General features: G+C 47.4%; 1 protein-coding gene across 3 annotated transcripts in view; it reads left to right on the top strand.

Moving 5' to 3' along the window:
- CELF5 (CUGBP Elav-like family member 5) overlaps positions 1-27,729 on the top strand; it is a 545,089-nt gene that overhangs the window by 390,319 nt on the left and 127,041 nt on the right. For 2 of the 3 annotated variants that reach the window (XM_086946756.1, XM_086946755.1), the window contains exons 4-7: positions 10,677-10,805; positions 12,369-12,448; positions 14,750-14,896; positions 20,007-20,151. In XM_086946756.1, coding sequence (XP_086802882.1) covers positions 10,677-10,805; positions 12,369-12,448; positions 14,750-14,896; positions 20,007-20,151 — 501 coding nt within the window. The remainder of the gene's footprint in view (positions 1-10,676; positions 10,806-12,368; positions 12,449-14,749; positions 14,897-20,006; positions 20,152-27,729) is intronic. The other variant, XM_086946757.1, reaches the window with a different exon arrangement.

Below are 27,729 nucleotides of genomic sequence, written 5' to 3'. Positions count from 1 at the left end.
ATATGGAGTCCGCACTCAGCCGAGTGGGTGCCGATACAAACGGCGGCGTGCCGTTTAATATATTAAAGCTCTGTGGTCCGAAAACCCGCAAGAATCAGCACTCGTAGTAGGTTAAACCTTTTCCTCGGTTTATTGCACACAAATCGTAAACAACAGACGCGTTTCAGCACTTGCCTTCGTCAGTGTCAGCTGGCGACGGCAAGGCGGAAGTTAAATAAGGCATTACAAATGAAACAAAAAACGGATAACTCTACAATTCATGAGCGCCATCTTTGAATGGTGAATAGCTCCAACAATGAAAAAAACCCAAATTTAGGCAATGTTCATAATGTTGACTAAAACGGCATATATCTACTGACTAACAATGTATAAATAGTCTGATGCTATAACTATATATATATTCCAACAAATTGCCCCAAGCATTTTAAAGGGTCACTCGGCAGCGCCCCATACCAGCAGGTATTGTCAAGCCTCACGCAGCCTGCCTCTCAGCAGCCATTCGTTTTCTTCATGCAGCCGACGCGTTTCGAGGCTAATACGCCTCTTCTTCATGGGCTTCGAAGTAACAGACATCAGGTTTTCACTTCAGCCAGGTGTGTTTTTATTTGACAGTGTCCTCAGTGGGTTGGGCAGCAATTATCGGTGTGGCATTTCCTGCTCTGTTTTGAAATAAAGGTTTGGAAAAATCACTGGCTGGAGGAGTGCGTTCCTAAATGCAGGGCATTTTTGAGGAAGATTTATACACGGCAGGTCCAGCCGTGAGGAAGACGCACCGCCCTTCAAAATTAAATGGGATCCGTTTTTCCTGAACTATTTGGGGATGTCATGACGGCGCAGCCAGCTCGAAATTTTATAACAGGAAATGCCACTCTGAGGCTCACTGGAGGGCAGCTATCGGTCCTGTACAGATTGAATCACACACAACCCACTGGAGGGCAGAAAATGGCGTGAGTGAAACCACAAGTTCCAGTGTGCATCATAATGACATTCACTAAGAAAGGCACACCGGAGGCCAAAAAAAATGCAGAAGCACACAGGGAACTGTGGCAGCCTGAATAATGTGTGTTTTCAAATGCCTCTGAAGAAATAGCACAAAGCTCTGAAACGCGTCAGGCAGGAGGACAGCAATTATTGGTGTGACATTTCCTGTCTGTTTTGAAATAAAGGTTTGGAAAAATCACTGGCTGGAGGAGTGTGTTCCTAAATGCAGGGCATTTTTGAGGAAGATATATATATATATAGATAGATAGATAGATAGATAGATAGATAGATAGATAGATATTTCATTCAGTAGTAGTCAGCACTGCGTAGTTGTGGTGCACTTTTCATTGAAAAGTGTGTTTCTGATTTGCCTTTAACTTTTGACCCCTATGCATGAGTCTGCACTTTGGCAGTTCCTTGGTCTACTTAGATAAAAAGGTAAGTGAGGCAAAGGTTAAAAAGACAATGTATTTCCCCTTTTTAGCTCCAATAGGGAATATTGCTTGTGCCTGTAGCCAAAACAGCTGAAAGCAATTACAGAAAACCTGGCAAGAAAACAGAACTTTAGTCACAAAGCATGCTTATGTTGGCTTGATGTAAATCTGTACATCTGTTTTTGAGATATAAGTCTTTAAATAAGTTGGCTAGCAGACTTTAAAGATGTATTACTTTTGTGTCTCTTGGCCGTTGTAATTGCATAAGGTCAATCAGAGATTATCAGCAAATCATTTTTTTTTACATAATAAGCAAATCAGATTGGATGAGGGGGGCTCCCCCGCCCCCTAATATCCCTATCAGGTCCAAGGACTCTCACTTGTTGGCCACAAGAAAAAAACATCTCTTGTGACTGCCATTTCAGAATATGGTGGGTCCTGCTATTTATTTTAACAGATTAAGGGGCCAATAAACGTACTTTATCTTAGTCCTGGCTATTTTTGCCATTACTCAAAAATCTTTTTTACTTATTTCATGACATTTAAATGCATGCCAAAACATAAATAGATACACTTGTTAATCATAACAGATGAATACATAAAATGAAAACAAATATTTGTGTAAACCAGTACAATAAATCACATGAATCAAAGTTCTATGAATAAGTACAATAAATCACATTAATCGAAAAGTGAAGTGCAACAGTCACATTACACCTAAACTTTGTCAAAATCCATATCTTATAGGAACTCTCTTTTAGCATCTATTTAGCTGACTTTTTTAGAGTTTCTTGAACCATGGGCCTAAGCTCAAGGTCTTTGTGGGATATACTTTTAGTTCATTATCCCTAACATGCCTAAGGGCTACATTTTATGCATAGCCTTCATGGTGTCCTAAAAAGTGCTGATGCGTTTCTAATCCCTGTATCACCAAGAGATTATCTTCAGGGCAAATTGACTTGGTGTAATCTGAACCATTATTTGTGGTTGTGTTTCAAAAAGTTTTCTTCTGGTGGTGGTATTTACAATTACTCCAGTATTGGAGCTTTCATAGATTCACATACCTGAATCATTTCCCCGCCCTCGAGACGGGAGTCTCCGGTATATAAAAAAGCAATGGTTAGCAGTATAGCTAACTGAAAAAAGGCCTTAGGCCCATTCCCTTTTGCAACCCATAACCTTTGTCCAATCAGAGCCAATCACCCTCTAGAACCCTCCTGAGAGAACCTTCTGCCCCTCAGTTTTCTACCGGCACGTTGTGCTAGGGAGTCTCCTTTGAGCTCTGCTCAAACTCTGGATTTCCAACTTTGTAGAAGCTTTATTTTCATTCTACTTCTTGTGGATTTGAGAATGTTATCATCAATTTCTCATCTACATCCTTGAGAATGTCTGGAAAGGAGAAAAGGGGTCTTTTTAGAGCATGTGCCACCTGCTCTAAAAAAAGACTATACACTGATGATCCACATGAAGACTGCATTTACTGTCTTTATCCGGATCACCAAGCAAAGGATTGCAAGGTATGTCGCACTTTCTCTAGCAAGACCCTTAGAGATTGTGAGGGAAGCCTTTTTATTTGGCTTCAGAAGTTTAAGGCCAGAAAGGAGGTAGTTTCTAGTGATATCCTCCTCTTCGTCAAGGAGATCTCAGAAAAGATCAAGATCTCCTCAGGCTCATTCCTCAGAGGACCATCCTGACAAGGCCCTAAAAAAGACCACTCAAGGGTCTTCAGGGCGTAGTCCTTCCAAATCTCCTCAACCAAAACCAAAGGAGAGCAAAGGACACACTTTGAGAGGAAAAGAATCAAAAAGAGCCTCTTCTGAGCCTTCAAAGACACCACCTTTGGCTCCAGCATCATTCAAGAAGCCATCCTCTAGTATTCCTGAGGGGAAAGTGAAAAAATCGACATCGTCAACGGTATCGTCGACGAGGCCGTCGACGAAGAAGTCATCGTCTACGGCGACGACCACAGAAGGTACAGAAGCTACCTTTGATTGCATTAGAGTCAACGCCGGTAACATCGAAGACGACATCGTCGACGACGGTGGTGATGATGGTAATGTCGATGACGGGATCGTCGTCGACGATGATGACAACGGGGTCGTCGACCTGAACGTCGGCGACGATTACTATGTTGACGGCGAGGAGTGGTTCTTCAGCACTGTCGATGACGACAATAGCTTCGTCGATGAGACAAACTCCAGAAAAGCAGAAGAAGAAAATCACGCCAGCAGTGACTTCCCCAAGCAAGAGTACTCCTCTGGTCCCGTCGCACCTTTTAAAGGAGGAAGAGTCGGATGAGGATGAGGATGATGGACCCTTCGGGTATGCCACAAGCCCATCTGAACTCCACGTAAAATGTCAAGAAGATGACGATGAAGAGGGGTATGAAGAACACCACGTCCTCTCACACAAACGCTACCAACAAGAGCCTCAAGAAGAGATGGTCGCGATGCCATCTTCAATGATGATGGATATGCAATTCATGTTGGCGGATTATAAGAAGAGGTTTCCTCCATCAGGGCTCCCTCAGGACGTTCCACCTTCACGTCCTCGTTCTATTCCAGCTACTCCAGTCCGCAGTAGGGAAGCCTACTAGACACTGCTCTGCAGACATCTCAGGTCCAACAGCAGCAGGATCCTGTGACAACAGATGATGATGACCACGAAGAAGGGGAGCTAACGGAGCCCCCAAGAGAAAGGAATGACTATCTAATTCCCTCTCCACCATCACCCACCCAAGTACCAGCGGATTCTCCACCAGTGGATATTGGTGGATTCCACAACTTAATGGAGAGAGCTGCAAAGAGATTTCAGCTACCAATGAAAACAACTCAAGCAGGGTATTTTCTTTATGACTTTAAAGAGCCCTATAAAAAGTCAATCAGGTCCATACCAATCATTGACCACGTATGGAAGGAAGGGTTACAAGTAATGATGACTCCAGCGATAGTTACACCGGTACTAGCGAGGCTGGACAAGAAATATAAGGCGCCTGCGGACGCTCCGGTGTGTTTACTGGGCCATCCTAAACCAGACTCTATCATTTCGCAGGCAGCGCAACAAAAGTAAAAAGTCAAAAAATCCATCAGCACCTATTTCTGCACCTCCGGATAGAGAGGGATGGCGTTTAGACAACACAGGTAAACGATTCTCCGCAATGTCATTTCTCCTGGTCAGAGCAGCTAATGCCCTTGCCATCCTGGGCAGATATGACTGACAGCAGTGGTGCGATATAGCTCTATATGTCGACCTCCTTCCGGAAGACAGCAAGCAGGAGGCGAAGAAAGTTCTGCAGGAAGGGGAGAGAACTTCCGCTGAAGTTATTGATTGTGCTATGGACATAGCTACCACAGCCTTTCGTTCCCTAGGAGGAGCAGCAGTTTTAAGGCGCCAGGGTTGGCTGAGGGCCACCGCCTTTAGACCGGAGGTCCAAAATAAGATTTTAGACCTACCTTTTGATGGGGAAGATCTGTTTGGACGTCTAGTGGATGAGACCCTTCAAAGTATTAAGAAGGACACTGATACGGCGAAAACCTTGGGTGCGTTACAGTACAGAAAGTTGCCCTTTCGAGGCGCCCGTGGAAGAGGACAACCTTCGTATAGAGGTGGCTACCAGCAAGGAAGATACACATCCTATTATTCCTCTTCGCAGCCCTACCGGCAGCATTATGACCAGAAGCATTCTGGGAGCTACTCTAAGTCCACGCCCAGAGGTCGAGGAGGTCGTTCTGGGACGGATAACAATAAAAGACAATGACAACCTACAAGTTCCGGAAGCTTATCCTCCTACCCTGTCAAATGTTCCCCTGGGTGGAAGAGTAACTTATTATTTACAGCACAGGCAGAAAATAACATCGGACAAATGGGTCCTCCACGTAATAAAATTCGAGCATACATTTGAATTCGTCCAATTTCCCTCCTCCCACGTCACCTACATATCAAGAAGTAAAACACCTCAGATGCGTCGGAAGATTCGGGTAATGCTCCGAAAGGGAGCAATAGAACCGGTGCCAAACTCCTAAAAAAGACGAGGATTTTATTCCAGATTCTTCTTGATCAAAAAGGATGCTATCAGGTGGCGTCCAATCTTGGACCTACTGTCCCTAAATGTTTATCTCAAGAAACAGTCATTCAGAATGGTGACCCTCCAAGATATTATGTTGCTCTTAAACCCAGGAGATCAGATGACCTCCCTAGATTTACAGCATGCATATTTTCATATCCCCATCCATCCGTCCCACAGAAAGTTCCTTCGTTTTACAGTGTCCAAAGACCATTACCAATTCAAAGTGCTGCCATTCGGCCTCAAATCTGCACCGAGAATATTTACAAAATGTCTGGCGCCAGTGGCAGCCTATCTAAGAAGAAAAAAACATCAAATATTCTCATACCTGGACGACTGGTTGGGAAAGGCACCATTGCAGGAGGCAGCTCACGCTTCGACTTCGGCTTGCATGGAGTTGTTTGTGAATCTGGGCCTGACCTTAAATGTGGAAAAATCATCTCTGCAGCCATACAGAACGATCAAGTTTCAAGGTGCGATCCTAGATACATCTCAAAACAAGGCATTCCCATCCATAGAGAGGCAATTGGGTCTAGTATCTCTAGCCAAAGAATTCAGCAGAAGAAAGTCTCTTTCAGTCCGAAAATACAAATCGCTTCTGGGGGTAATGTCTTCGTGTATTCCACTCATTCCCCTATGTCGTTTGAGAATGCGGCCGTTACAAGAAGAGTTAGACCTTCAGCGGTGCCAATCAAAGGGATCCTTTGAGGACAAAATCAAAGTCACGCAACCAATGTTGCTGGCGGTAAAGTGGTGGACTCGCAGGAACAATATCTTGGTGGGTCTGTCCTTCCTGACCGAACCAGCTCCGTTAGTAGTTACCACGGACACTTCTCTCGAAGGAGGGGGAGCAGTCCTACAGGAGTTACAAGTCAGCGGCCGGTGGAACAAACAAGAACAACACCTTCACATAAACCTTTTGGAATTAAGGGCAATAGGATTGGCATTGTTGGCCTTCCTGCCAAGAATAGAAGGGAGATCAGTACTAGTGCGAACTGGCAACACAACGGCAATGCACTACATAAACAAACAGGGGGGCACAAGATCTCTCTCTCTCTGTCAAAGGAAGCTCAAAAAATGTGGAAATGGGCGATAGATCACGGAGTGACTCTGACGGCCATACATCTTCCAGGATATCAAAACACGACAGCGAACACCCTCAGCATGCTAAAAAAATGACCTGTCATGAGTGGGAGCTGGATCAGGACATGCTGAGGACCATCTTTGCCAAGTGGGGGATACCAACGGTGGATCTGTTTGCCACAGCCCAGAACAAGAAATGCCAGTTCTTTGCAAGCTGGCGTCACCAAAGGGGATCATGGGGGAATGCGTTTTCCATGGTATGGTCAGGTGTCTTTGCCTACGCCTTTCCGCTGATTCCCCTTCTGCCACGAGTTCTCACGAAGATGAAAAAGGAACCATGCAGGATGATACTAATAGCCCCTTGCTGGCCCAGGCAGCATTGGTTCACAGAGCTGCTCCTTTTGTCAGAGACAGAGCCAATACGTCTACAGCCAATACCAGCACTATTGGCCATGGAGAAGGGACAAGTGTGGCATCCAGACCCGACATCACGGCAATTAGCGGCCTGGCTCCTGACTACGGAGAATTTCATAGCTTAAACATTCCGGCAGAATGCAGAGAAATCCTGGCAAGAGCTGAAAGCCCTAATAGGACGTACAGGATGAAATGGAAAAGAATCTGCTTCTGGTGTCAGGAGAATGCATTGCATCCTCTGCGAGCAGAGGCACATCAAATCATCCCATATATACTAAAGCTGGCAAACTCTGGATTAGCCCATGCCTCATTTAAAGTGCATTTGGCGGCGATTTCTAGATACATGAGAAGCTCAGTAGATCCATCTCTGTGGTCGGAAAGAATTGCGAAACAATTCATGAAGGGGTTGTTTCGAGTTTATCCACCCATTAGGCCTGCACCGCCTCTATGGCAACTGAATATTGTCTTATCACTACTGATGAAACCACCATTTGAGCCAGTTCACAAAACTGATCTAAAATTCCTATCCTGGAAGGGGGCTCTATTAATAGCTCTAACATCAGCCAGAAGGGTGGGAGAAATACATGCCCTTACGACGCAAGAACCTTTTCTGCAATTCAGGGAAGACCGATTGGTGCTCAGAACGAATCCCAAGTTTATTCCAAAAGTACCAACGGATTTCCACTTAAATGAGCCATTAATCCTGAAAAGATTCTTTCCTCAACCATCTACGGCGGCGGAGAGGACTCTCCACTCTCTGGATGTCTAACGTTGCCTGAAATTTTATTTGCAAATGACAAGACCTTTCAGAAAATCTACACAATTGTTTGTGGCTTTTAGTGCCCCCAGGAAAGGTTTACCGTTATCAAAACGGGGAATTGCACGATAGATCTCAAATGGCATTCAATTCTGTCATCAGGCGGCGGGAAGCCATTACCAGCACGTGTTAATGCACATTCCACAAGAGCGGTATCAACCTCTACTGCTCTATTTTCAGGCATCTCTATTCAGGACATCTGCAGAGCAGCTTCCTGGAGGAGTACGCATACCTTCACCAGGCATTACTGCCTGGATGCACATGCAAGAAGCGATGTAGCAGTAGCACAAGCGGTGCAGAGGTACATTTTCCAATAACGGTGAGCCTCCTTTCTCATCCCTCCTTCCTTTGGTTGGTAAGAAAAGCACATTTTATTGTTGTATGATATTGGATGTGTCATATATGGGCAATATGTCTCTGTGTATTTTGAAACAGTTACTACTATGTGCATGTATCATGTGTTGCCTATTTGTGAAAAGCAGGTGACAAAAACAAAATGTAATATAATTTACGGCTCGCTATTCTGATTCAGGTATGTGAATCTATGAAAGCTCCAATACTGGAGTAAGAAAACAAGTTACTTACCTGTAACTGTAGTTCTCCAGTATTGGAAGCTTTCATAGATTCACATACGCCCACCCTCCTCCCCTGAGAGGCTCACCTCGGATTTGGCACGAAAGGTATTATAGCACAAGTGCCCAAAAATCTGAGGAGCAGAAGGTTCTCTCAGGAGGGTTATAGAGGGTGAGTGGCTCTGATTGGCTAAGAGAAAAGTTTGGTCCTTTTTTACATAACAAAGGTTATGGGTTGCAAAAGGGAATGGGCCTAAGGCCTTTTTTCATTTCGCTATACTGCTAACCATTGCTTTTTATATACCGGAGACTCCTGTCTCGACGACGGGGAAATGATTCAGGTATGTGAATCTATGAAAGCTTCCAATACTGGAGAACTACAGTTACAGGTAAGTAACTTGTTTTCTTTTGTGTGATCATTTGTGCTTGGGGAACTCGATCTTACTCATTATTTGGTTTGATCCCTCTACTGCCTGCTGCATATTTTTACTGCCTTCGTGCTGATGACCATTTCTTCACTTGATGCAGCGTGATGAATGGCGTGGAAGTGTAGGTATTTTCCGCTGTCTTTATCGCCAGCTGATTCAAAAGTTTCGTTGAATAAGGCAGTGGCATGAACTTGGCTCTGTCTTCTCGGCTTGGCTTCCGGAGGACTTCTACACTTCCGCGCCATTCATTGCGCTGCAACAAGTCATTTCTACACCTTGTAATCCTCATTGTCTTATGTAACATAGACTAACACGTATGATTTTTTGTATAATGTGTGTGTGTGATGTAAAGTGCTGTGACACCTTACACTGGTATGAGTAGTGCTGTAAAACAACTGAAATGCATGTGAGAGAGGGCTATGGAGAGAAAAGGGGCACTGCTGGAGGGTGGCAGTGAGGGAATCCATGAAGAAGGAGGTTAGTGGTGGGGGCGACAAAGATTGTCGTACCAGGCGCCACCAGCGCTAAAGCCGGCCCCGCTATCTCTCAGTAGTGACTGATCACTCACTGTCTGCATCTCTGAACATTTTTGCGCCCTGTCTGTGTCTCTGGACAGGTCCCTGCCTGTGGGCCGATTTATATTTTGGCAGACGGGTTTCTCCGTGCTGGATATCCCGCCTGCCGAAATATAAATTCCATTATATCCTATGGGATTTATATTTCGGCGGACGGGTTTCTCTGTGCTGGGTATCCCTTCTGCCGAACTATACATTCCATTATATCCTATGGGATTTATATTTCGGCGGACGGGTTTCTCCGTGCTGGATGTCCCTTCTGCCAAACTATACATTCCATTATATCCTATGGGATTTATATTTCGGCGGACGAGATATCTGTCACCGTTGTGATAGAGTAACCCGTCCACTGAATATAAATCAGGCCCTGTGTCTTTGCGCAGTGACAGAGCTCAGGGGTCTCTCTTGGCTTTGAAGTCATCAGTGCTTGAAACAATGAAGAGCTCATTTGTGTAACTTCTAATATACATTTTACTCCCTCCGCCCCATAGTTCCCCCATTATGGAACTACTTGTAATATATTTGTCACATGATGCCCATACAATTGCGCTCTTTTAGACAAACACATTTCATCCCTTTCTGTTTGAATCATTTGTGTTGCACTATTTCCTCCATGATTTCTTCTCTTCCTCAGGGCAGAAGTCTGGTTCCTTTCTACAGTACCCTCCCCCCTTTCCTCCTCTCTCCAGCCCCTACTCTTCCCTCCAACTGTCTTTGTTTTGCCTTTTCTTGGAGAGTACACCTCTAACCTTTCTCCTTATAACCAACACATACTCATGCTTGCCTCCCCCTTCCTGGGCATCATATCTCCATTTCGTAAATCTAAAAGGCACCTTCAAGGGTTTATTTTTTCTTCCCCTTTTCTACCCCCGTTTCCTTGCCCCTTTTCATTACCTGTTCCACTTTTGCTTCTGTCTTGCTACCTGTGCTCCTCCTGTGTTAGGGCTACAGTATATATAGAAAACAGATTACAACACCTCTTTCCTGTTTCCCCATTTTTTTTTCAAAATAATAAATAGTCTGAAATTCCAGCATTTTAAGAATCTTTGGAAGTTGTGTTTATTTTGCTGGCTTGGAATTTGATACCAGGTCTTCGTGTTTTTTATGTGTTTTTCTAATTTTTGGCCATTCTCATTATCAGAATTTATAAAAAATCATTTTCGACATTTCGGATTTTCATACCTTGTATTCTCATGACTGGTTTTTTTCGATTAAACCACATATCAGAGCGCGCCACAGCCAGAATACTGTCGAATATTGCCCTGATCCGAGATTTACAGAAGATTGATGGTTCTATGTTTAACTGTAGGAGACAGGAAGTTGTTTGTGGGCATGCTCAGTAAGCATCAGTCCGAGGATGACGTGCTGCACCTCTTTGAGCCTTTTGGGGTGATTGACGAATGTACAGTTCTGCGCGGACCGGATGGAAGCAGTAAAGGTGTGAGTTTCATCTCTATTTCTCACCTGTCTGTAGCTTAAACCTCCCCGGGCTGCACTCTGGAGGGGCGTCCAGCGGGGTCAACGTGAAGCGTGTGCGCCCCACCTGGACCACATAGATGGCCCAGCGGGCAGTGTGACTAGCGGTGGATTGTTCTGTGTTGCCAGTCTAGACCTCATTGTCCTAGAAAGTCAGATGAGGAGGGTGGGAGATGTTTTCCAGAAGGATCCGAGTCGGTAGGGACACCTTTGTCACCTGCTTGTGTGATTGGCTGTCCTTGTTGCTCCTCACAGACCTTTAGAGTGCAGATTTTTCTTTAAAAAGTACTGCCGCCCCCTTAACAGTCTGTATTGATAGATAATAATTTGTAGACCTGAAACACCATATTTATTTTATAAACTAAACACTTTCTGAGTGGTTCACTTGTATGTTTCTTGGAAACAGGAAGATGGAAGTGCCTCTGCCCGGCGCCATCTTTATTAGCCCCATATTCACTCTGGGTAATCTTCCAAGCCGCACTCTCTGTCCCTCGATTTGCCCTCTCTGTGAGGTTTTGCCAGGAAGGGCCTCTAGGGGGCAGCAGCGATTGAGGCTCTGGGGATCCACTCTGTACAGAAAGTGACTGCTGCCACCTATTGCTCTTTATGGTCAAACCTGCCACATGCTTCAGGGCTGCACCTGGCATTACCCACAATGCACTAGTGAGCCATACAAAATGGCGCCGGTCAGAGGCTCCTCCTACTTCCTGGTTATGAGAATCAAAGAAAGTAAAGGGAACACATGAAAAAATCCATTGAAATATATAAATATAGTGGTTCGAGTTTATTAAGGTTTGACTTTCAGTAGAGACAATATCCTGGTGAGTCTTAGGGGTGACAGAAGGCAGTTTTCCAACCAAGAGCCTTCTGGAAACCCTGGCCCTTCCAAGCTGTTAAAGGCCACTTTGTGCACAGGAGACATCTGGGACAGGGTTATGTACTTGTGTGTAGTTGCATCACTTAAGTGCAATGGGAATGCCACCTACGCCTCGCTCCCCTTGTCATTTACCACCTGGGACTACCCTAAAATCATCAGCCCGTGTCCAAGATATTGGAAGATGTTGCAAGATTCCCATACTTCATGGTTCCCGGGACACCTACTCAGCTTTGAAATATATCCTCTTTTTTCATTAAAAAGGAAAAAAAACTCTATTTAAGTGCCAAACTGAGCAGTCATGGGGAAGCAAGGCATACACACACACGCATAGATGTTTCCTTTGCACAAGGTGAGGTCTATAAATGTTGAGGCGCCCTTAGCTTGAGGACAAGTCCATCTCATCCGCATCTTGTCAAGTGGAGCGTTGCTCTGTTGGTGGAAAGTGGTGTGTAGGTTACTCATCTGTCTGTCTGAATTAGACTAAATTGCCTGTGCTTGCAGACGCCTGCCCGAGAGAGCACTTCTCCCTGTTGTCTGTCTACCATTTTTGTAAGTTTGTTGCTTGGTTTCCTTGCTGGTTATTGTAGTCTCACTACAATCTTTCTTTTTTTCTCTTCTCTTTGTCTCCTATTTGTTTCTTTTGTCCAGGCTGTGCCTTTGTAAAGTTTTCTTCTCACACGGAGGCCCAAGCAGCTATCCAGGCTCTCCACGGCAGCCAAACGATGCCAGTGAGTATCTCGCCGAGATGACTTGCATGAAGTATTGAGCACAGTGCCGCAGGGTGAGCTTTGGGTGGGTCGGTTCAGAGCTGCAAGAAGCTGCTTCATCTCTACGAGTGCACGACCCGAAGAACGAGCAAGGCCTCTGGACCGAAGCCTCCTGAATTGAATTTGGACTTGTATAGCGCTAGCCACCCAGAGGCCTCCTAGCGCTTGCGGAGCGGAGAGACAGAGGTGCGAGTGATGCTAGTGTGCCATAGTGAAAAGATAGCTTTTGAGACGTTTACGGAATGCTCGCAGATTGGGTTCCGGCCAGACAGAGGGGTTCAAGGACTGAGTGCCCTACTCATTGGCCTGAGTGTCCCCTTGGGTGAGTAGCCCCAAGGATGCAGAGTCTTCCATTCCTATGGCCTGATGGCTGTGGGATTTGTGTTGGTATCTACAGCCTTTTACTTCAAGAGCCAGATGAACCGGGGAGATTGCCTCAGGTGTAAGGAGTCTTCCGCCTAAAAGGCTGGATGTGCTGCTGAAAGGACCATGGTCCCACGTCCCTCCGCTGAGCCCTAAAACCTTCCCACATCAAGAGTACTTTAAGAAAAGCAGCATCCTCAGAAATGCCACAGAGCTCACGAGCGGGATCCCCGCTGACAGGCCGCAAACAGTGAGTGCGAACCAATCAATGCCGCCAACCTGGGCCGCCTCTCGACTTCCGGCACCCACCGTCACAATAGCACGTGTACCCGAGTTCAAAGTCGAGGGAGGCGAAACCACACCCCTGAATCTAAGGCAAACTGAAAGCCTGTAAAATAATTACATGGAAGAATAGTCCATGAAAAGAAAGATGTCGATATTTCTGAAGATAACCAGAAAAAAAACGAGATTGCCGGAACCATGGAATACAGAAACAGTGTGAGTCGAGAGGGTGCTTTTATTTAGGGTAAAAATGCCAGAACTTGGCCTTCCTTGCAAGGAGCACAAACCCTGGGGCGGCAGACAGGCCGGGAGTGGAGCAGCACTGCCCCCCTGTGGCAGAGTCTGGTGTTGCAGTGGCTTCATTTCTGGGGGTTCTTTGTAACACTGTGACAGCAGCGACACCCACTGCTGCTGGCAACACAATCGGGCATTGGCTGCGAGTCTGGCAGGTGGTCACACACTGGCAGTGCCTGCCTCGCTTCTTAAATTCAGCTCATTTGAAGTCACTTAAGGGACCCCCCATCCTAGAGAAGGAGGTGCTTGGAGACAGTGGGCACAGCCCCCTCCTCGAGCGCCTCTCTTCTGTCTCCTCCAGCAGTGCTGTCACAGGTTTGCACCCAGGCTGGCCCTTCCAGCATTTCATCCTTGAGAGCTCAATACAATGAGCAGTAGCACCAAGACACCACTCACAGTAACTTACTACGAGGTGCTACCCTCAAGAGGAGGGTGGCAGTGAAGTGGGTCTCTTGTGCGAAGAGTGATGCCCAGTGCTGAGGTGTGGGGCGGGGGCAGGGGACACAGCTTCATCGGTGGATGGTGCCATCGTCACTCTAGTGTGTGGCTCGTGTGGGGCTCTATGTGTGTGAGTTTACACGTGAGCGCCGTCGAATCTTCTTGTGAATACACTAGTGGTGAATGAGCGGGCCAGGGCATCCACTGCAGGGATCTGCGTTTGATCTGATGCTCACAGGTGCAAATCTCAGAGGATCCACTCACTCTTTCATCCTTCCAAGGTTGATAGATTGACTACCATTGAGTTGGGTAGCAATAACCTTCTGCTGTTGAGAGCAAAGTTTCCCTTCGAGATGAACATGCGGTTTACAGATACACCTTGTGTTGTATACTAGAGTCATTGTGGCCTTGAAAATGCATGTCCGGGCTCACAAATCTGTTTATTTCTTTCTCTCTGTCTTTTTGTGTTTTATAAAGTATGGGATGGTTGTACACAATGGTGTTTTGTAATATCACAGCTGACACAGCTCACTCTCTGTTGTTTAACTGTATAGATAAGCTACTCCTCCTGCATCCCTCTGTTCATTCTCCTAAGTCCCTGTTGCCTGCACTTCTATTTTATTTTTTTAACGTTCACCGCCTTGTGCTCGTATGTGTATTTGCCCCCCCTTCCTTCCTACACACACTGTCCGTTCTATGATTCAAGTTCCCATCTTACTCTCTATTGCATTTTTGTTGCCACTTGTCTTCTGTTTCTTCTTTACCCTCTCACTCCTGTCCACCGTTCTTGTCCCACCTTCCCTCTTTCTCTCGTCCTCTTCTTCCTCTCACTGCTTCCAAAGTCGCCTGACTCCCACTAACGCTGTCACCTCCCTTTTCACACAGGGTGCCTCCTCCAGCCTGGTGGTGAAGTTCGCAGACACGGACAAGGAGCGCACTCTCCGGCGGATGCAGCAGATGGTGGGTCAACTGGGCATCTTTACGCCATCCCTCACTCTGCCCTTCAGTCCGTACAGTGCATACGCACAAGCTGTGAGTACCTGACGCCTCTTTCTAGGCAGTAAGCGCTAGTGTGGTGTCATAGTGTGTGACCTCTACAAATGTGTGGTGACCTTGGGGTTGGGAGTCCCATCCAGGGGTAGTTCATTCTCTTTAAGGCTGAGGTCTTATTTATATATTGCCACCCAAACATCTGAACATAAAGATGCCTCGCAGAGCCAGAAGGTGTGACCTTGCAAACATAATGGAATGGAATGGAATGGAAATGGAATGGAAATGGATTTATTAAGCGCGGTTGCTGCCCAAGGGCGTCCAAGCGCTGATATAATATCAAGCTGGGGCTACTCCTGCATCAGCAAACCATGGTGCCTGGCAACAAATGCCTGGATACCTTATCCAGTGCTGTTCTCTTGCAGGCCACAAGGTGTCACTGGAGGTCACAGTCTGTTCTCAGTGCTAACTCTGGCCACTGGAGGTCACTGCAGCACTACTTTGGTATAATCAGCCATGAACTAAGTAAAACTTTAGATTACAGGGGGCAGATTTACAATTACTGGCGCATCCCTGCAAATTAGCAGGGATGCGCCAGTAATTGTGCGCTGCAGCTCCCCCACCCATGATGCGCCGCATTTACAATGCTGACACAATGAGGCGCGAAACCCAATATACCCTTATGGGCCTGGGTAAGAACTAATGTTGACAGGTAATATGTGCCTACAAGGGATTTCACTTCTTTTACTTATTTCTAGCTGTAGATCAGTAGGGAATTCCTTTATCACTGATTTTAAATCTTAATTTCATGAAGAAGCTGTTAACCAATCATGCTTCTAAAAATAGTTAATATGCAATAATGGTGAAAAAACACGGGGATATCGTATATTCAAAAGGATATATTTTCATTTTAAAAAGGGTACATACATGATGAAAAATCAATCTCATATAGACATCTAAACAAGGCACTTCATTGTGAACCTAAATTTCAAATGTCCAATAACAACCAATCCAGAGAATATATGTATATTACGCGCTGTGTTGCAAAAATCTATCTACCAATACACTTAAAATATCTCTTGTCCGAAGTGCAGTTTCTAAGAACGATCTAATAGAAGGGTCTTTTGTTACATTTTCTCATAGTACTGAAGATGGTCTGAAGGAGTCATACCGAAAAGATCGAAACGACGACTGTATCTCCCTAATCCTTGTTCTCAAGAGATATTTTAAGTGTATTGGTAGATATGAAAGTGTATTGAAATATAGGTTCACAATGAAGTGCCTTGTGTAGATGTCTATATGAGATTGATTTTTCATCATGTATGTACCCTTTTTAGAATGAAAATATATCCTTTTGAATATACGATATCCCCATGTTTTTTCACCATTATTGCATATTAACTATTTTTAGAAGCATGATTGGTTAACAGCTTCTTCATGAAATTAAGATTTAAAATCAGTGACGAATGAATTCCCTACTGATCTACAGCTAGAAATAATTAAGTGAAGTGAAATGCCTTGTCAGCACATATTACCTGTCAGCATTTAGAATGCGGCGCACCATGGGGCAAAAACGGCACAGATGCGTCACACATCTGTGCCGTAAAAGCGGCGCATTGCTGGAGTTGCATTGCAAGCGCGACGCAGCTCCAGCAATGCTTTGGGGGGCCCTATCTGGACAATGGTGCGTCAAGCCTTACGCCTGCTTGAAGCAGGCGCAGGGTTTTGACACAGCATTGGCCTAAAAGTGACTGAGTGAAATCTTGTATATTTCACTCAGCCACTTTTAGGAGGCGTTCCTGCGCCGGAACGCCTCCTTATGGCGCAGGGCTTTACAACGTGACGCATCTCCCAGATGCGTCACATTGTTAATACCCCGCACCATGGCGCATGTTTTGCGCCGCTGCTGCGTCACAAAAGTGACGCAACAGCGGCGCAAAAGAGGCGCAAGGGGCTTGTAAATCTGCCCCTCAGAATTTTCAGGGTCTGCCTGAAAGACCACGTGGTATCCCTCTCTTTGGGAAAGAATATATGGAATTGAAGGTTCAAGAGAGAGAATAACAGAACTAATTAGCTCACATAGCAGCACGGCATAAAACAATGTGATATAATTCTGACCTCACTATGCCATGCCAGTTCTCTCCTTTCTATCAGTTTCTCTTCACCCACTCGTTCTCAGTGTATTTCTCCCCCTCCCTTCCCTGACTCTCTCCAGTTCCCTCTCCTTTCCCAGTCTCTTCCTCCACCTCTTCCGTACGTTCATCCTGCTCTATTGCTCACTTGTGCTCCTTGTTCTCACCCTCTTTGATCTGTCACGCGCTCTCTTGTGAACACCAACCAGTGCCACAGCAGCATCAGACTCTAGAGGGTTGCTGCCATGCTTGCCTTGGCCTCTAGGGGTCACTCCCGTGCCCATCCCTGCACTCTCCCAGTGGGACTTCAGAATGTGCAACACCCTGTGCCACTAGGTGGCGCTGCTGCTCCATTGCATGGGCACTAGCTATAGGTTTTATTCTAATGTCCCACTCTGGGCTCTAGGTGTCGCTTTTTCCCTATTGCCTTACTGAGGGGATGGATTGTAGGCGGTGCTGCATGCATGGCTCGAGTCGGGGTACCACGAGGGTGGACAGCACCCCCCCACTTATTTTACTGGGAGCTCGATACCTGGAGCAAATGGAGCCACACATTCACTCTTTGGCCTCTCTGGGTGGAGATCGGAGCTCATTCAGAACGCTGCTCACGCGCTGGCTTCTGTGATGCAAGGGGAGGCAATGAGCCTGATGGTGCAAGCCACCTTTCGTGACGTCACTTCATGTTGTGACGTCAGCGTCCCCCCACTTCTTTTTTTAGGACTTGAGCGCTGGCTGCATGTAGGGGCCTCGTCTGCTTCCCCAGGCATAAGGCCTGCCCGTGGCGGTGCCAGTTCTCTTTCTCGTCACTGACCCTGCCCCACCCCACCCTGCTTCCACGTGTTTCTCTCTTCGGTTGGGTGATAAGGTGGTTTTCCACAGAGTTGTGTCTGCCTGACGCATCCTGTTACATTTCACTGCTAAAGCAGACCTCGGGGTGTATGTGTTTTAAATCACACATGTGTAAGGCTCGGATGGTTGATAGATGATTGTAGCCCCCCCCCCACATGTAGAGTCTGGCACGCGCCATCAGGTTACAGGGGCGTGCCACGTACGTGATGCTCTCTGGGGACAGTGCTGTGTGCTACACAACACCCCGAGTGCTGCAGCCTGACCTAGAAAGCTGTGTGTGCTCCGGGGGTGAAAGGCCCCGAGCGGGAGCAGAGCTGCTAAAAATAAACCGCACGTGCGCGCGTGGACGTGTGCTTCACACACTAATAATAATAATAAACCAGCCAGGCTCAGAGCGGTGCGTGTGTTTTACTAGCGCTGTTGGGGGGAGGGGTGCCTGTGTTCTACCCCTCATAAAAACAACATAAAGGCTAACGTGTCAGCGGAGGAATGTGCGGCGCTGTCCATATGTGTCTGTGCATGCATACATGGACACATGCGTATTACGTGTGTGCGAATGCAAACGTGCATCGCTTACCTATGACTGTGCATGTTTATGTGTGTGTCTTTGTACGCATGCGTGAATTGTGTCGAAGGAGTACAACTTGTACTTGCAGCTTTTCTGCACTTTTATTCAGGTGGGTTTGACTGAGAGCTCACTCCCCCCCCCCCCCCCCCCCTTGCTTACCTATGGCACTAGCTAGTGAGCTTGTAGGCTAGAGCTTGCCCCCCCCCCCCCCCCCCCCCCCTTGTCCCCAGAGGGCGCCAGTGGGCCACCCCTCCCACCTCGAGTGAGTGGCAGGAAGAGATTGCCACCTTCATGATGAATTTGCCAAAGTGCGGGACCGTCATGACCCGTGAACCCTGGGGGTCACCCCTCAGGTTGGGAGCGCCATCTTTTCTTCTTGCATGGTCATATCCTCAGCCGCGCGTGCGCCCTTGTATACGCTCCAGTCTGAGGCAAGAAGTGATGGTTGGAAACACTTGAATCCATCTGAATCGCTTGTACGTCATCTGGGAGCATTCCATTCTATCGCATTTAACTCACATGTGCCATTACTGAAAGGGCCAACCATTTGCAAATAAATAATGCTCCTGATCAAAAAGGGTGTGCCCAGCTCGAAGTGCTGGTCTGTGTCCTGCCTGGACAGAAGGCTCCAGCCTTGGCCCCCCTCGCCCATGAGGCGCAGGGTCAGGCCTGTGGAGCAGCAGCTCAGAACCCACATCTCAACACACCAATGGCATCGGAGGGGACTCACTTTCAAAGCAAAAGGGAATAGATGGAAATGCTTGGATTCATCTGAACCAGTAGTAATCTCTCTAGGAGCATTCCACTCCATGGCTTTGCAGCTCCCCTTTTACATGACAGGCAGGCGGCAGTGTGTGCAGAAAGGGCTGGAGACAGTTGAGCTGCTCTCTTGGTGCCCCCGGAGATATTCTGGGAGGTCACTCAGTGCCTCTGAAGGCCAGCAAAGCTGCAACAAACACTCACAATGGTTTTGAGTGGAATCAGGCACACATTCTCTACTGTAAAGCTACTACACAACAGGAAGGTATTTCATTACAGGCCACGTGCAAAACGTAATCATGAGCTGGAAACCTGTCCTTTCATTTTTACTGGTGTGATGTTTGGCAGGGGGCAATAGGCATGAAGAGATGAGATGGAGACACAGGGAGAAGGGCAGGCAAGGCGAGATGGGGTGGAGACGTATGGGCAGTGTGGCAGACATGTACAAGGGGCATGGGGAGGAGACATCTGGGCAGGGTGGCAGACATAGAAAGGGCAGACATGGACAGAGAGGCACAAATGGAAGATGGGGAGGAGACATCTGGGCAGGGTGGCAGACCGGGACAGGGCAGACATGGACAGAGCCGCAGAAATTGAAGATGGGGTGGAGACATCTGGGCAGGGTGGCAGACATGGACAGGGCAGACATTGACAGGGCCGCAGGTAGAGGAAGATGGGGTGGAGACGCATGGGCTGGGTGGCAAACACAAACAGGGCAGATATCAACAGGGCGGCAGGCAGGGAAAGTTAGGGTGGAGACGCGTGGACAGGGTGGCGCAGGCATGGAGAGGGAAGGACACGGACACCCATTGTACTGAAGCAAGCTTTTCTATCGTTCTTTCAGCTGATGCAGCAGCAAACAACAGTCCTTTCCACCTCTCATGGGAGCTACCTGAGCCCCGGCGTGGCCTTTCCCCCCTGCCACATCCAGCAGATTGGAGCAGTGAGTTTGAATGGACTTCCTGCCACCTCTTTAACACCAGCATCAGGTTAGTACCCCACTGCTGTTCATGGGCTGGTTTGCGCGCTGACATTTTGGTTGGGCTCCAATTATGATGGATTGTTTGGCCTACTAAAAGTATTTGGTGGGCTCCACTGTGGTAGATTGTTTGGGATTCAGCTTTGATATGATTTGAAAAAACAAGAATTTAGGAACATGGATTTCAAATGGACACAGACTGGCAACAGGAAGTGCTGACTATGGATTAACAATACACATTATAGCATATGGTTTAAAAGATGCTTTATTTAATAATATTATTGAGGATCTAACTTTTTAACATTCATTGATTTAGATCCAGCAATGAATCTCATGCTGTGCACTTTATACTTTTTATGCGTCACAATACATTTCAGTGTAAATATACAATTCATAAATAGATCCAAAAGATACAGAGATACAAGAATACTTAATATCAATCAGAAAACATGACTAGAAATAAATTATAATTGCTACGCGCGTTTCGGCTATTAGCCTTCATCAGGAAGCCATGGTGTATGTTCCAAATGTACCAATGTTGTATTGCAGCCGCAATACGAAGGGGTGGACTCTAGATGCACATTTAGAATTGTGCTAAGGCCAAGGATATGACACAGTCCGGGGTGCAGAGGTTCACTCTTCTCTGCTGGTTAGGTATTGGTCGTGTAGAATTTGATACGATGCTACCCTGTGGTCTATATACTTGAAAACTTGGCGATGTGTCAGCATAAAGTGACGCAGGGTAGTCCGTAAGATATCAAGGAGAGCGGGACATCTTGGTTAAGACTTTTTTCGTGATGGCGCAAAGTTTGTGATTCCTCGCTCCGGGTGATGGATGGGAACAATTCGTCTCTGAAGACGGAGTCGGTAGCGTCCTCCGATGGGGGAGTTTGGCTCTCCGGCGTCTCGAATCGGGGTTCAGCTTTGATACAGTAGTTTGTTTTGACACTAAGTTGATCTGCCTGGGTTTTGGCTACGGTGATCTGATTGGGTTTGGACTTCTGTTTGGGGTTTGAAGAACATAGATTAGTTGTCATCCGGTTGGGTTATGGGTATGATGGATTGTTGTATGGATTACAGCGACGGTGGGTAGGGTGGGTTACAGCTGGGGACTGGTTGACGTCTCCCCTATGATCAGTGCTTTAAATGGAAAAAAAGAAGTGCAGGTACTTACCTAAAGGAGCAGTGGGCGGAGTTTAGGGCGGGCACAAGGGCGGGGCTAAGGAGGAACAAGGGCTGTGGTTCGCTTTTTGACCGTGCCAACGTTGTATGCACAAAATCTGCATGCTTTGTTTGAATGCGGGATGTATCTGTCCATTAGTTATCTCACAATTAACTAAATATATGGCACTTACTAATAAGTGTTTATTACTATCCAAAGAAACTTTTCTTTTTTAGCAACTTTAAAATAAGAAAGGATTGAGGAAAAAACAGCAAGTTCTAAATATATGCTGTCTTGTTTGCAGTCAGGTCCTTGCTGCAGGTTTATAACTCACTAAGCCATAATACAGGGATGTTAACTTTTGACCTGCAGGTAACACAAGGCTCTATGCAACAAAAACAGTAATCAACTAAGCTATCTACACAAAACAGCTAATCTGTGATTTACATGTTGCATGCTGTGCTGTCCAGCAGACACTTTGATCCCCTACGCAATATTATGGTGAGTTGAACCTTTGATTAGAATGTACGCAGATCTTTCAAGCAAGTGCAGTAACCTCCAGAGTTATCCACTTCATTGTCACCTATGAAGCCCCAAGCTCACTTATTTATGCTTTCTGGTTCTCGTGATTGGTACTACTGAGTGTTCTCTTCCAGGGGATCCTCGTCAATAGTCAAAGCACTGAATATTCCCGCCCATGTGCGGGACCCAGGAAACAATATAAAAATATATATGTAAAAACACATATATCTCGCTCCACATATATGTATGAACATATATTATTTTTCTCACACCAATGCAGCTCCAAAACTGAGGCTAAAACAATGTAAACACATGTACATGTACTGCAATTAGTAAGGAAACAAAAAACACATTAGGTCAAATATCCCTTGAACTTTGTGTTTTAATGAGTAAAACCACTCAAAATCCTGAAAATTGCTTATAAATAGACATTGTTAGCCCTCAGGCTGCATTGTAAAACAATAGCATAGAAAATGAAACCATTTAAAAAAAAACTGGCACCGTGCCTTTAAGGCAGCCATGACCCCAGGCTTCCCATCATGCCTCAGGGGTGACAGTTAGGTCAGTTGTTGTTTCCGGCTCCTTCAGTCAGAACCCTGGTGAAACAGCTCCCTTTCTTTTTGACTTTCTGTCAAAAAATATTCCAATTAATCTACAATTTTTGCTTTCACTCGACGTCTTTTAGACTTAGGGTGTTACTACTACCTTTTTAGGCTTAAAAAAGGTGATTTTTCTGTCAAAATGCCTTCCTTCTTTGACAAATGCCCTTCACGTGGAAGGAAGATGGCCAGGACTGACACTCATTCAGTGTGTATCCTGTGCCTACCAGACTCTCATTCTTCAAAAACCTGTGAACACTGCCAGGTTTTAACTTCCAGAACTCTCAAAGGCAGAGAGAGAATTTGCATTTATGGACTTTCTGAGAGAGGAAGATCTCCCAAGAAGCAGAAAAGTCGGGGGGCGCGGTTGACATCGAAAGAAGTCCCGACTTGTTCACCTTCGGCGTCGGGACCGGCGTCGAAGAAGCAGTCGACGGCGACGAAGAAGACGTCTTCAGCGTCGAAAGGCAAGGTACCTCCGCTACAGGCAGCGTCGAGGGGTAGGTCGCCGTTGAAGCAGAGCAGCTCGACGGCGAGCCAACCGGCGTCGAAGCAGCATCGTCATGCTGTGACATCAAGGCATTCTCCATCGATGCCTGGCCACCAGCGTTCGACGTCGAGACAACCTCCGTCGATGACTAGTCGTGGTCGTACGACGTCGAGGGAGCCTCTGCCGACACATCGTCGATCGACGTCGAAGCAGCCCACGTCGACGCCTAGTCAACGGCGTTCGACGTCGAGGCAGCCTCCGTCGCAGTCAGTCCAGCGGCATTCGACGTCGAGGCACCCTCCGTCGCCGCCAGAGCATCGGCGGTCGACATCGAAGCAACCTCCGTCGTCATCGAGCAGGCACCCTTCAACGGGGAGACGCCCTATGTCAAAGGACAGTCATCGACACTCGAGGTTGAGAAGATCGAGGAGATCACGGTCGACGTCAAGAGAGCGTCTAACTGCTCGGCGTTTGACGTCGAAGCAGCCACCGTCGACCGGTCAGCGGAGATCCAGGGAGTGGGGCGACTCGCATTCAGCGAATGTCTCTCCTACAAGAATACAGGAGATGTCACCCTTGAGGCAGGTGGTGCAAGAGAAGGAGAGTGAGTCATTGGACCAGCCTCAAGCCCTAAGGTCTCAACAGGGTTCCCCAAGATCAGCATCGGTTGCGGAGGTGGAACAATCACCGATACAGGATCCTCCCATCAAAAGGAGAAGGGTCTCGGATGAGAGAGGTCGGTCGAGGTCTTCCTCTAGACGGTCTCTGGTGAGCCTGTCCTCATCCTCCTCGGCATCTCGAAGTGACAGATCTTCGGATGGGGAAATCAGCTCTTCGGATAGGGAGAGGTCCAAGCCCCCTGCAAGGTCGCAGCAGGAACAAGCGGATCAACCTCCTCCTACACGTTCGCCAGTGAGGGATCGCACCCAGAAATCTCCTCCTGTTCGTCTTTCTCCAAGGTGGTATAGACCTCTTCACCACTGGGCCAAGGACAAGGAGACGGCGGATCGGTTGAGGGCGTATCGAGATCAAGCCTCCCGCCGCAAAGAGCAGTCTCGTTCTAGAGTACACTCAAGTAAGAGAAGATCTAGCCACAGGGAGCGATCTCGTTCTAGAGCACGCTCAAGTAGGAGAAGATCTAGGTCCAGGCGGACTCATAGTTCTTCAAGTTCATCGAGGACCCGCTCTCACAGGAATTACTCTCCGAGTCTAACAGACAGCCCACACTCGAGAATATCTCCAACTGAGGATATCTTCTTGGGCAGGGGAGCCCTGAAGCGAGGAGTGCCTATGACAGCTCCGCAGGTCAAGACGACGGTCATCTTCGAAACCCTGCAGCACAGATCGGCACCCAAACCTTTATTGCCATTGGTCCCGGGTATCATGGATCCGGTGAATTAAGTCTTCCTGACTCCGGCTACAGTGAAATCAGTCCCAGCGAGGATTCTCAAGAAATATCGCTCTCCTGAAGAGGATCCTCTGTTCCTCAAGACCGACCCACCTCCAGATTCGCTAATCATTGCGGCGGCTAAAAAATCCAATGCGGTGGCCTCCTCATCCACGGTACCGCCGGATAAGGACAGCAAGTTACAGAACTCATGAGGGAGACGAGTGTGTAACACCTCAGCCTCTTTCCTCAAGGTCTCCAATGCGGAAGCTCTACTGGGCAGATATGATAGATTTCTGTGGGACTCGCTTCAGAGGTTTTCTACAAAACTGCCTCAGGAACATAGAAAGGACTTTGAGGAGATTCTGATCAGATTATAGGGGCGGCGACAGATGGAGCTACTCTGGCTGCGCATGGTTATGCGCATGGAATCAGAGCGAGGAGATCCTCGTGGTTGCGCCTAACAGGATTGAAACCCGAGGCTCAAGCCAGAATATTAAACCTTTCTTTTTCGGGCACATCTCTCTTTGGGGCAAGTGCTGATGAGGAGATGCAACGGATGAAAACGGAGTTAGACACCCTTAAAGCGGTAGGGCTTGAAAAGAAAAAGGAATTCCGGAAGAAGTTCCGTTCTGACAACAAGGGCTCTTCGAAGCAGAGGGTTCAAACCCCTCACTGGCAGAAGGGCCAGAACCAGCAAGGCCAACAAAAATCGCAATATAAAGGCATGCGCAATTCTAAAGGAAACGGGAATCAGCGCCAAGGCAACAGCTTCAATAAGCCTCAGCAGAAGCAATGAGTCTTCGCTTCCCCCAGCGCCGTTGTCCACTCCAGTGGGGGGAAGCATTGCACATCACAGGACAGAGTGGCAGGCCAATTCAAAAGATCAATGGGTGTTGTCTACGCTGCAGAATGGGTACTGTCTTCGTTTTCATCGTCTACCTCCACTCATTCCTCCGATGCCAATGTCAAGCCACCAGCTACAAACAAATGCTAAAGAAGGAAGTAGCGACGATCCTCGAAAAATCAGCCATTGAGAGGGTGCCGGTGGCTCAAAGGGGGAAAGGAGTCTATTCGAGGTATTTTCTGGTAAGAAAAAAGGGCCAAAAGGCGGTTCACAGGCCCATTCTGGACTTGAGAACACTCAATCTACACGTCAGAAAAGAAAAGTTTCGCATGTTGGCGCTTCACCAAATATATCCACATCTCAGGAAGGTGGATTGGATGTGTTCGCTGGACCTTCAAGATGCATACTTTCATGTCCCGATACGGCCCAATCACAGGAGATTCCTTCGATTCCGGGTGGGGACCTCCCACTACCAGTTCAAAGTCCTACCGTTTGGGTTGAAGTCGGCCCCCAGGGTGTTCACGAAGTGTGTCACAGTGGTGGCGGCAGCTCTACGCCGCAGGGGGGTCTTAGTATACCCATACCTAGACGATTGGCTGTTGAAAGGTCCTTCTCCAGACAACGTAAGGAATCAATTCCAGACATGCATAGAACTCTGTTAGCGTCTAGGCCTGCATGTCAACTACAGCAAGTCTGTCTCCCAACCCACTCAGAAGATTCACTTCCTAGGAGCTCTGCTAGACTCCGAGGTAGGAAAAGTGTTCCTTCAGAGGAGAGACAGTTTTCGATAACGCTCAAGTGAGAGCAAGTTCCTCGCAACAGGACTCAGAAAGTGCGAAAGATAGCCTCCCTCTTAGGGTCGATGGCTTCATGCATCTTCTTATCGAACGCCAGACTTCGGATGCGTCCTCTTCAGCAGGATCTGGAGGACAAATGGGACCAGCAATCAGATCGCTGGGACGATCAGATAACTTTGTCAGAGGTACCTCGAGCTTCTATCCCCTGGTGGACAAAGAAGCAGAACATGCAGGTGGGAGTTCTCTTCCATCAACCTCCTCCTGCACAAACGATCATCACAGACGCGTCTTTACAAGGCTGGGGGGCGCACATGGGGCCTCTCCAAGTGCAGGGTCTGTGGTCGTCCAAAGAAAGCACCTACCACATCAACTTGCTGGAATTGAGAGCAGTCCACCTGGCTCTCAAAGCGTTCCTTCCCTCGCTTCAGGAGGAAATGGTTATAGTACAAACGGACAACACCACCACGATGTACTATTTGAACAAGCAGGGAGGAAGACGCTCAAGGACTCTATCACTGGAAGCTCAGCGCATCTGGCATTGGCTTCTGGCTCGCAAGTTGTTTGTTCAAGCAGTCCACCTCCCAGGAGAGCAGAACGTGAGGGCGGACGCACTAAGTCGGCACTTCGAAGACAGAGAGGACTGGGTTCTCAACAACGAAGTGCTAGAAGACATTTTCCAGTCTTGGGGGTCGTCCTTCCATAGACCTCTTCGCAGACGACGTAAACAGCAAATGCCCAAGCTTCGCCTCAAGGTACTACCGACCAGGAACGAGAGGGAATGCCCTTTTGATCGACTGGTCAGGGCAATTTGTGTACGCCTTTCCACCCCTTCCGCTGATCCCGAAGGTGGTGGTGCAAGCTGAACCACTCGTGCACAACAATGATCCTGATTGCCCCCGACTGGCCGAGACAATGCCTTTGTTTCACTGGTTTACGACTTTCTCTGGCTGTGGGCCTGCCAATCAGACCCACAGCCTGGCTGTTCTCTCTCTAAATTACAACGTGTACCCTAGGTGCATTTACCAATTGGTACTGGGCCACCTTATCAGACCCTGTAACTCAGGGCATAGGTGTACCCAGGGCCTACCAGGGGCTGAAGCATGTATTATGCCACCCCTGGCTGGCCTCCTAAATTTGACACAACTGGCTGCATGACAGCTGGGGCAAAGTTGTGTAATCACCCTTTGCTGTAGATATAGTATACCTATATCTAACCCTAAAATGGACACACAGATTCCTATCAGTCACTCCTATGGCAGGCCTTGACAATCCTGAAGGCAGAGTGCTGGGAATCGTGTGAGATGGTGCTCTGGCATGAGCTGAGCCTGCCTGCAGCTTGCGGAACCAAGTCCTAATAGCTGTTCCATGATATTGCATACCATATACTCTTAAGTGCATTATAATCATCGCGGTTAAATGCTATCTTTGGTATTGCTTTATCAAAACATGTCGAGTAAGGTGTCATACGAATTGGAATACTAACCCCTCGCCAATTCTGGCGACGGGGTTAGCATTCCACCCTTCTAGAGGGACACGACGTGTATGTAACTGTGAACCCCGGTTAAAGTTAAACGAAGCCTCAGCTCCACAAAATGGATGCTGCCACCACAGACACAAGTCTGACCTCCTGCTGCTGGGAGTCCTTCCAGCGAGGAGAGCTCGGACAAAGGGTTTCCTGTCCGGGGCGGTGCTAGCACCATCCCAGACAGGGTTTTGTGTATCCTGGGTAGGCAGGGCTTTACAGGAAGGTGACTGCTGAGTGGCACCCCGGTGCTCACTACGCA

Source organism: Lissotriton vulgaris, chromosome 12 (assembly GCF_964263255.1).
Source record: "Lissotriton vulgaris chromosome 12, aLisVul1.2, whole genome shotgun sequence".
Classification (NCBI taxonomy): domain Eukaryota; kingdom Metazoa; phylum Chordata; class Amphibia; order Caudata; family Salamandridae; genus Lissotriton; species Lissotriton vulgaris.
Note: the sequence above shows the minus strand (reverse complement) of the source record. Positions and strands in the feature narration are given on the sequence as shown.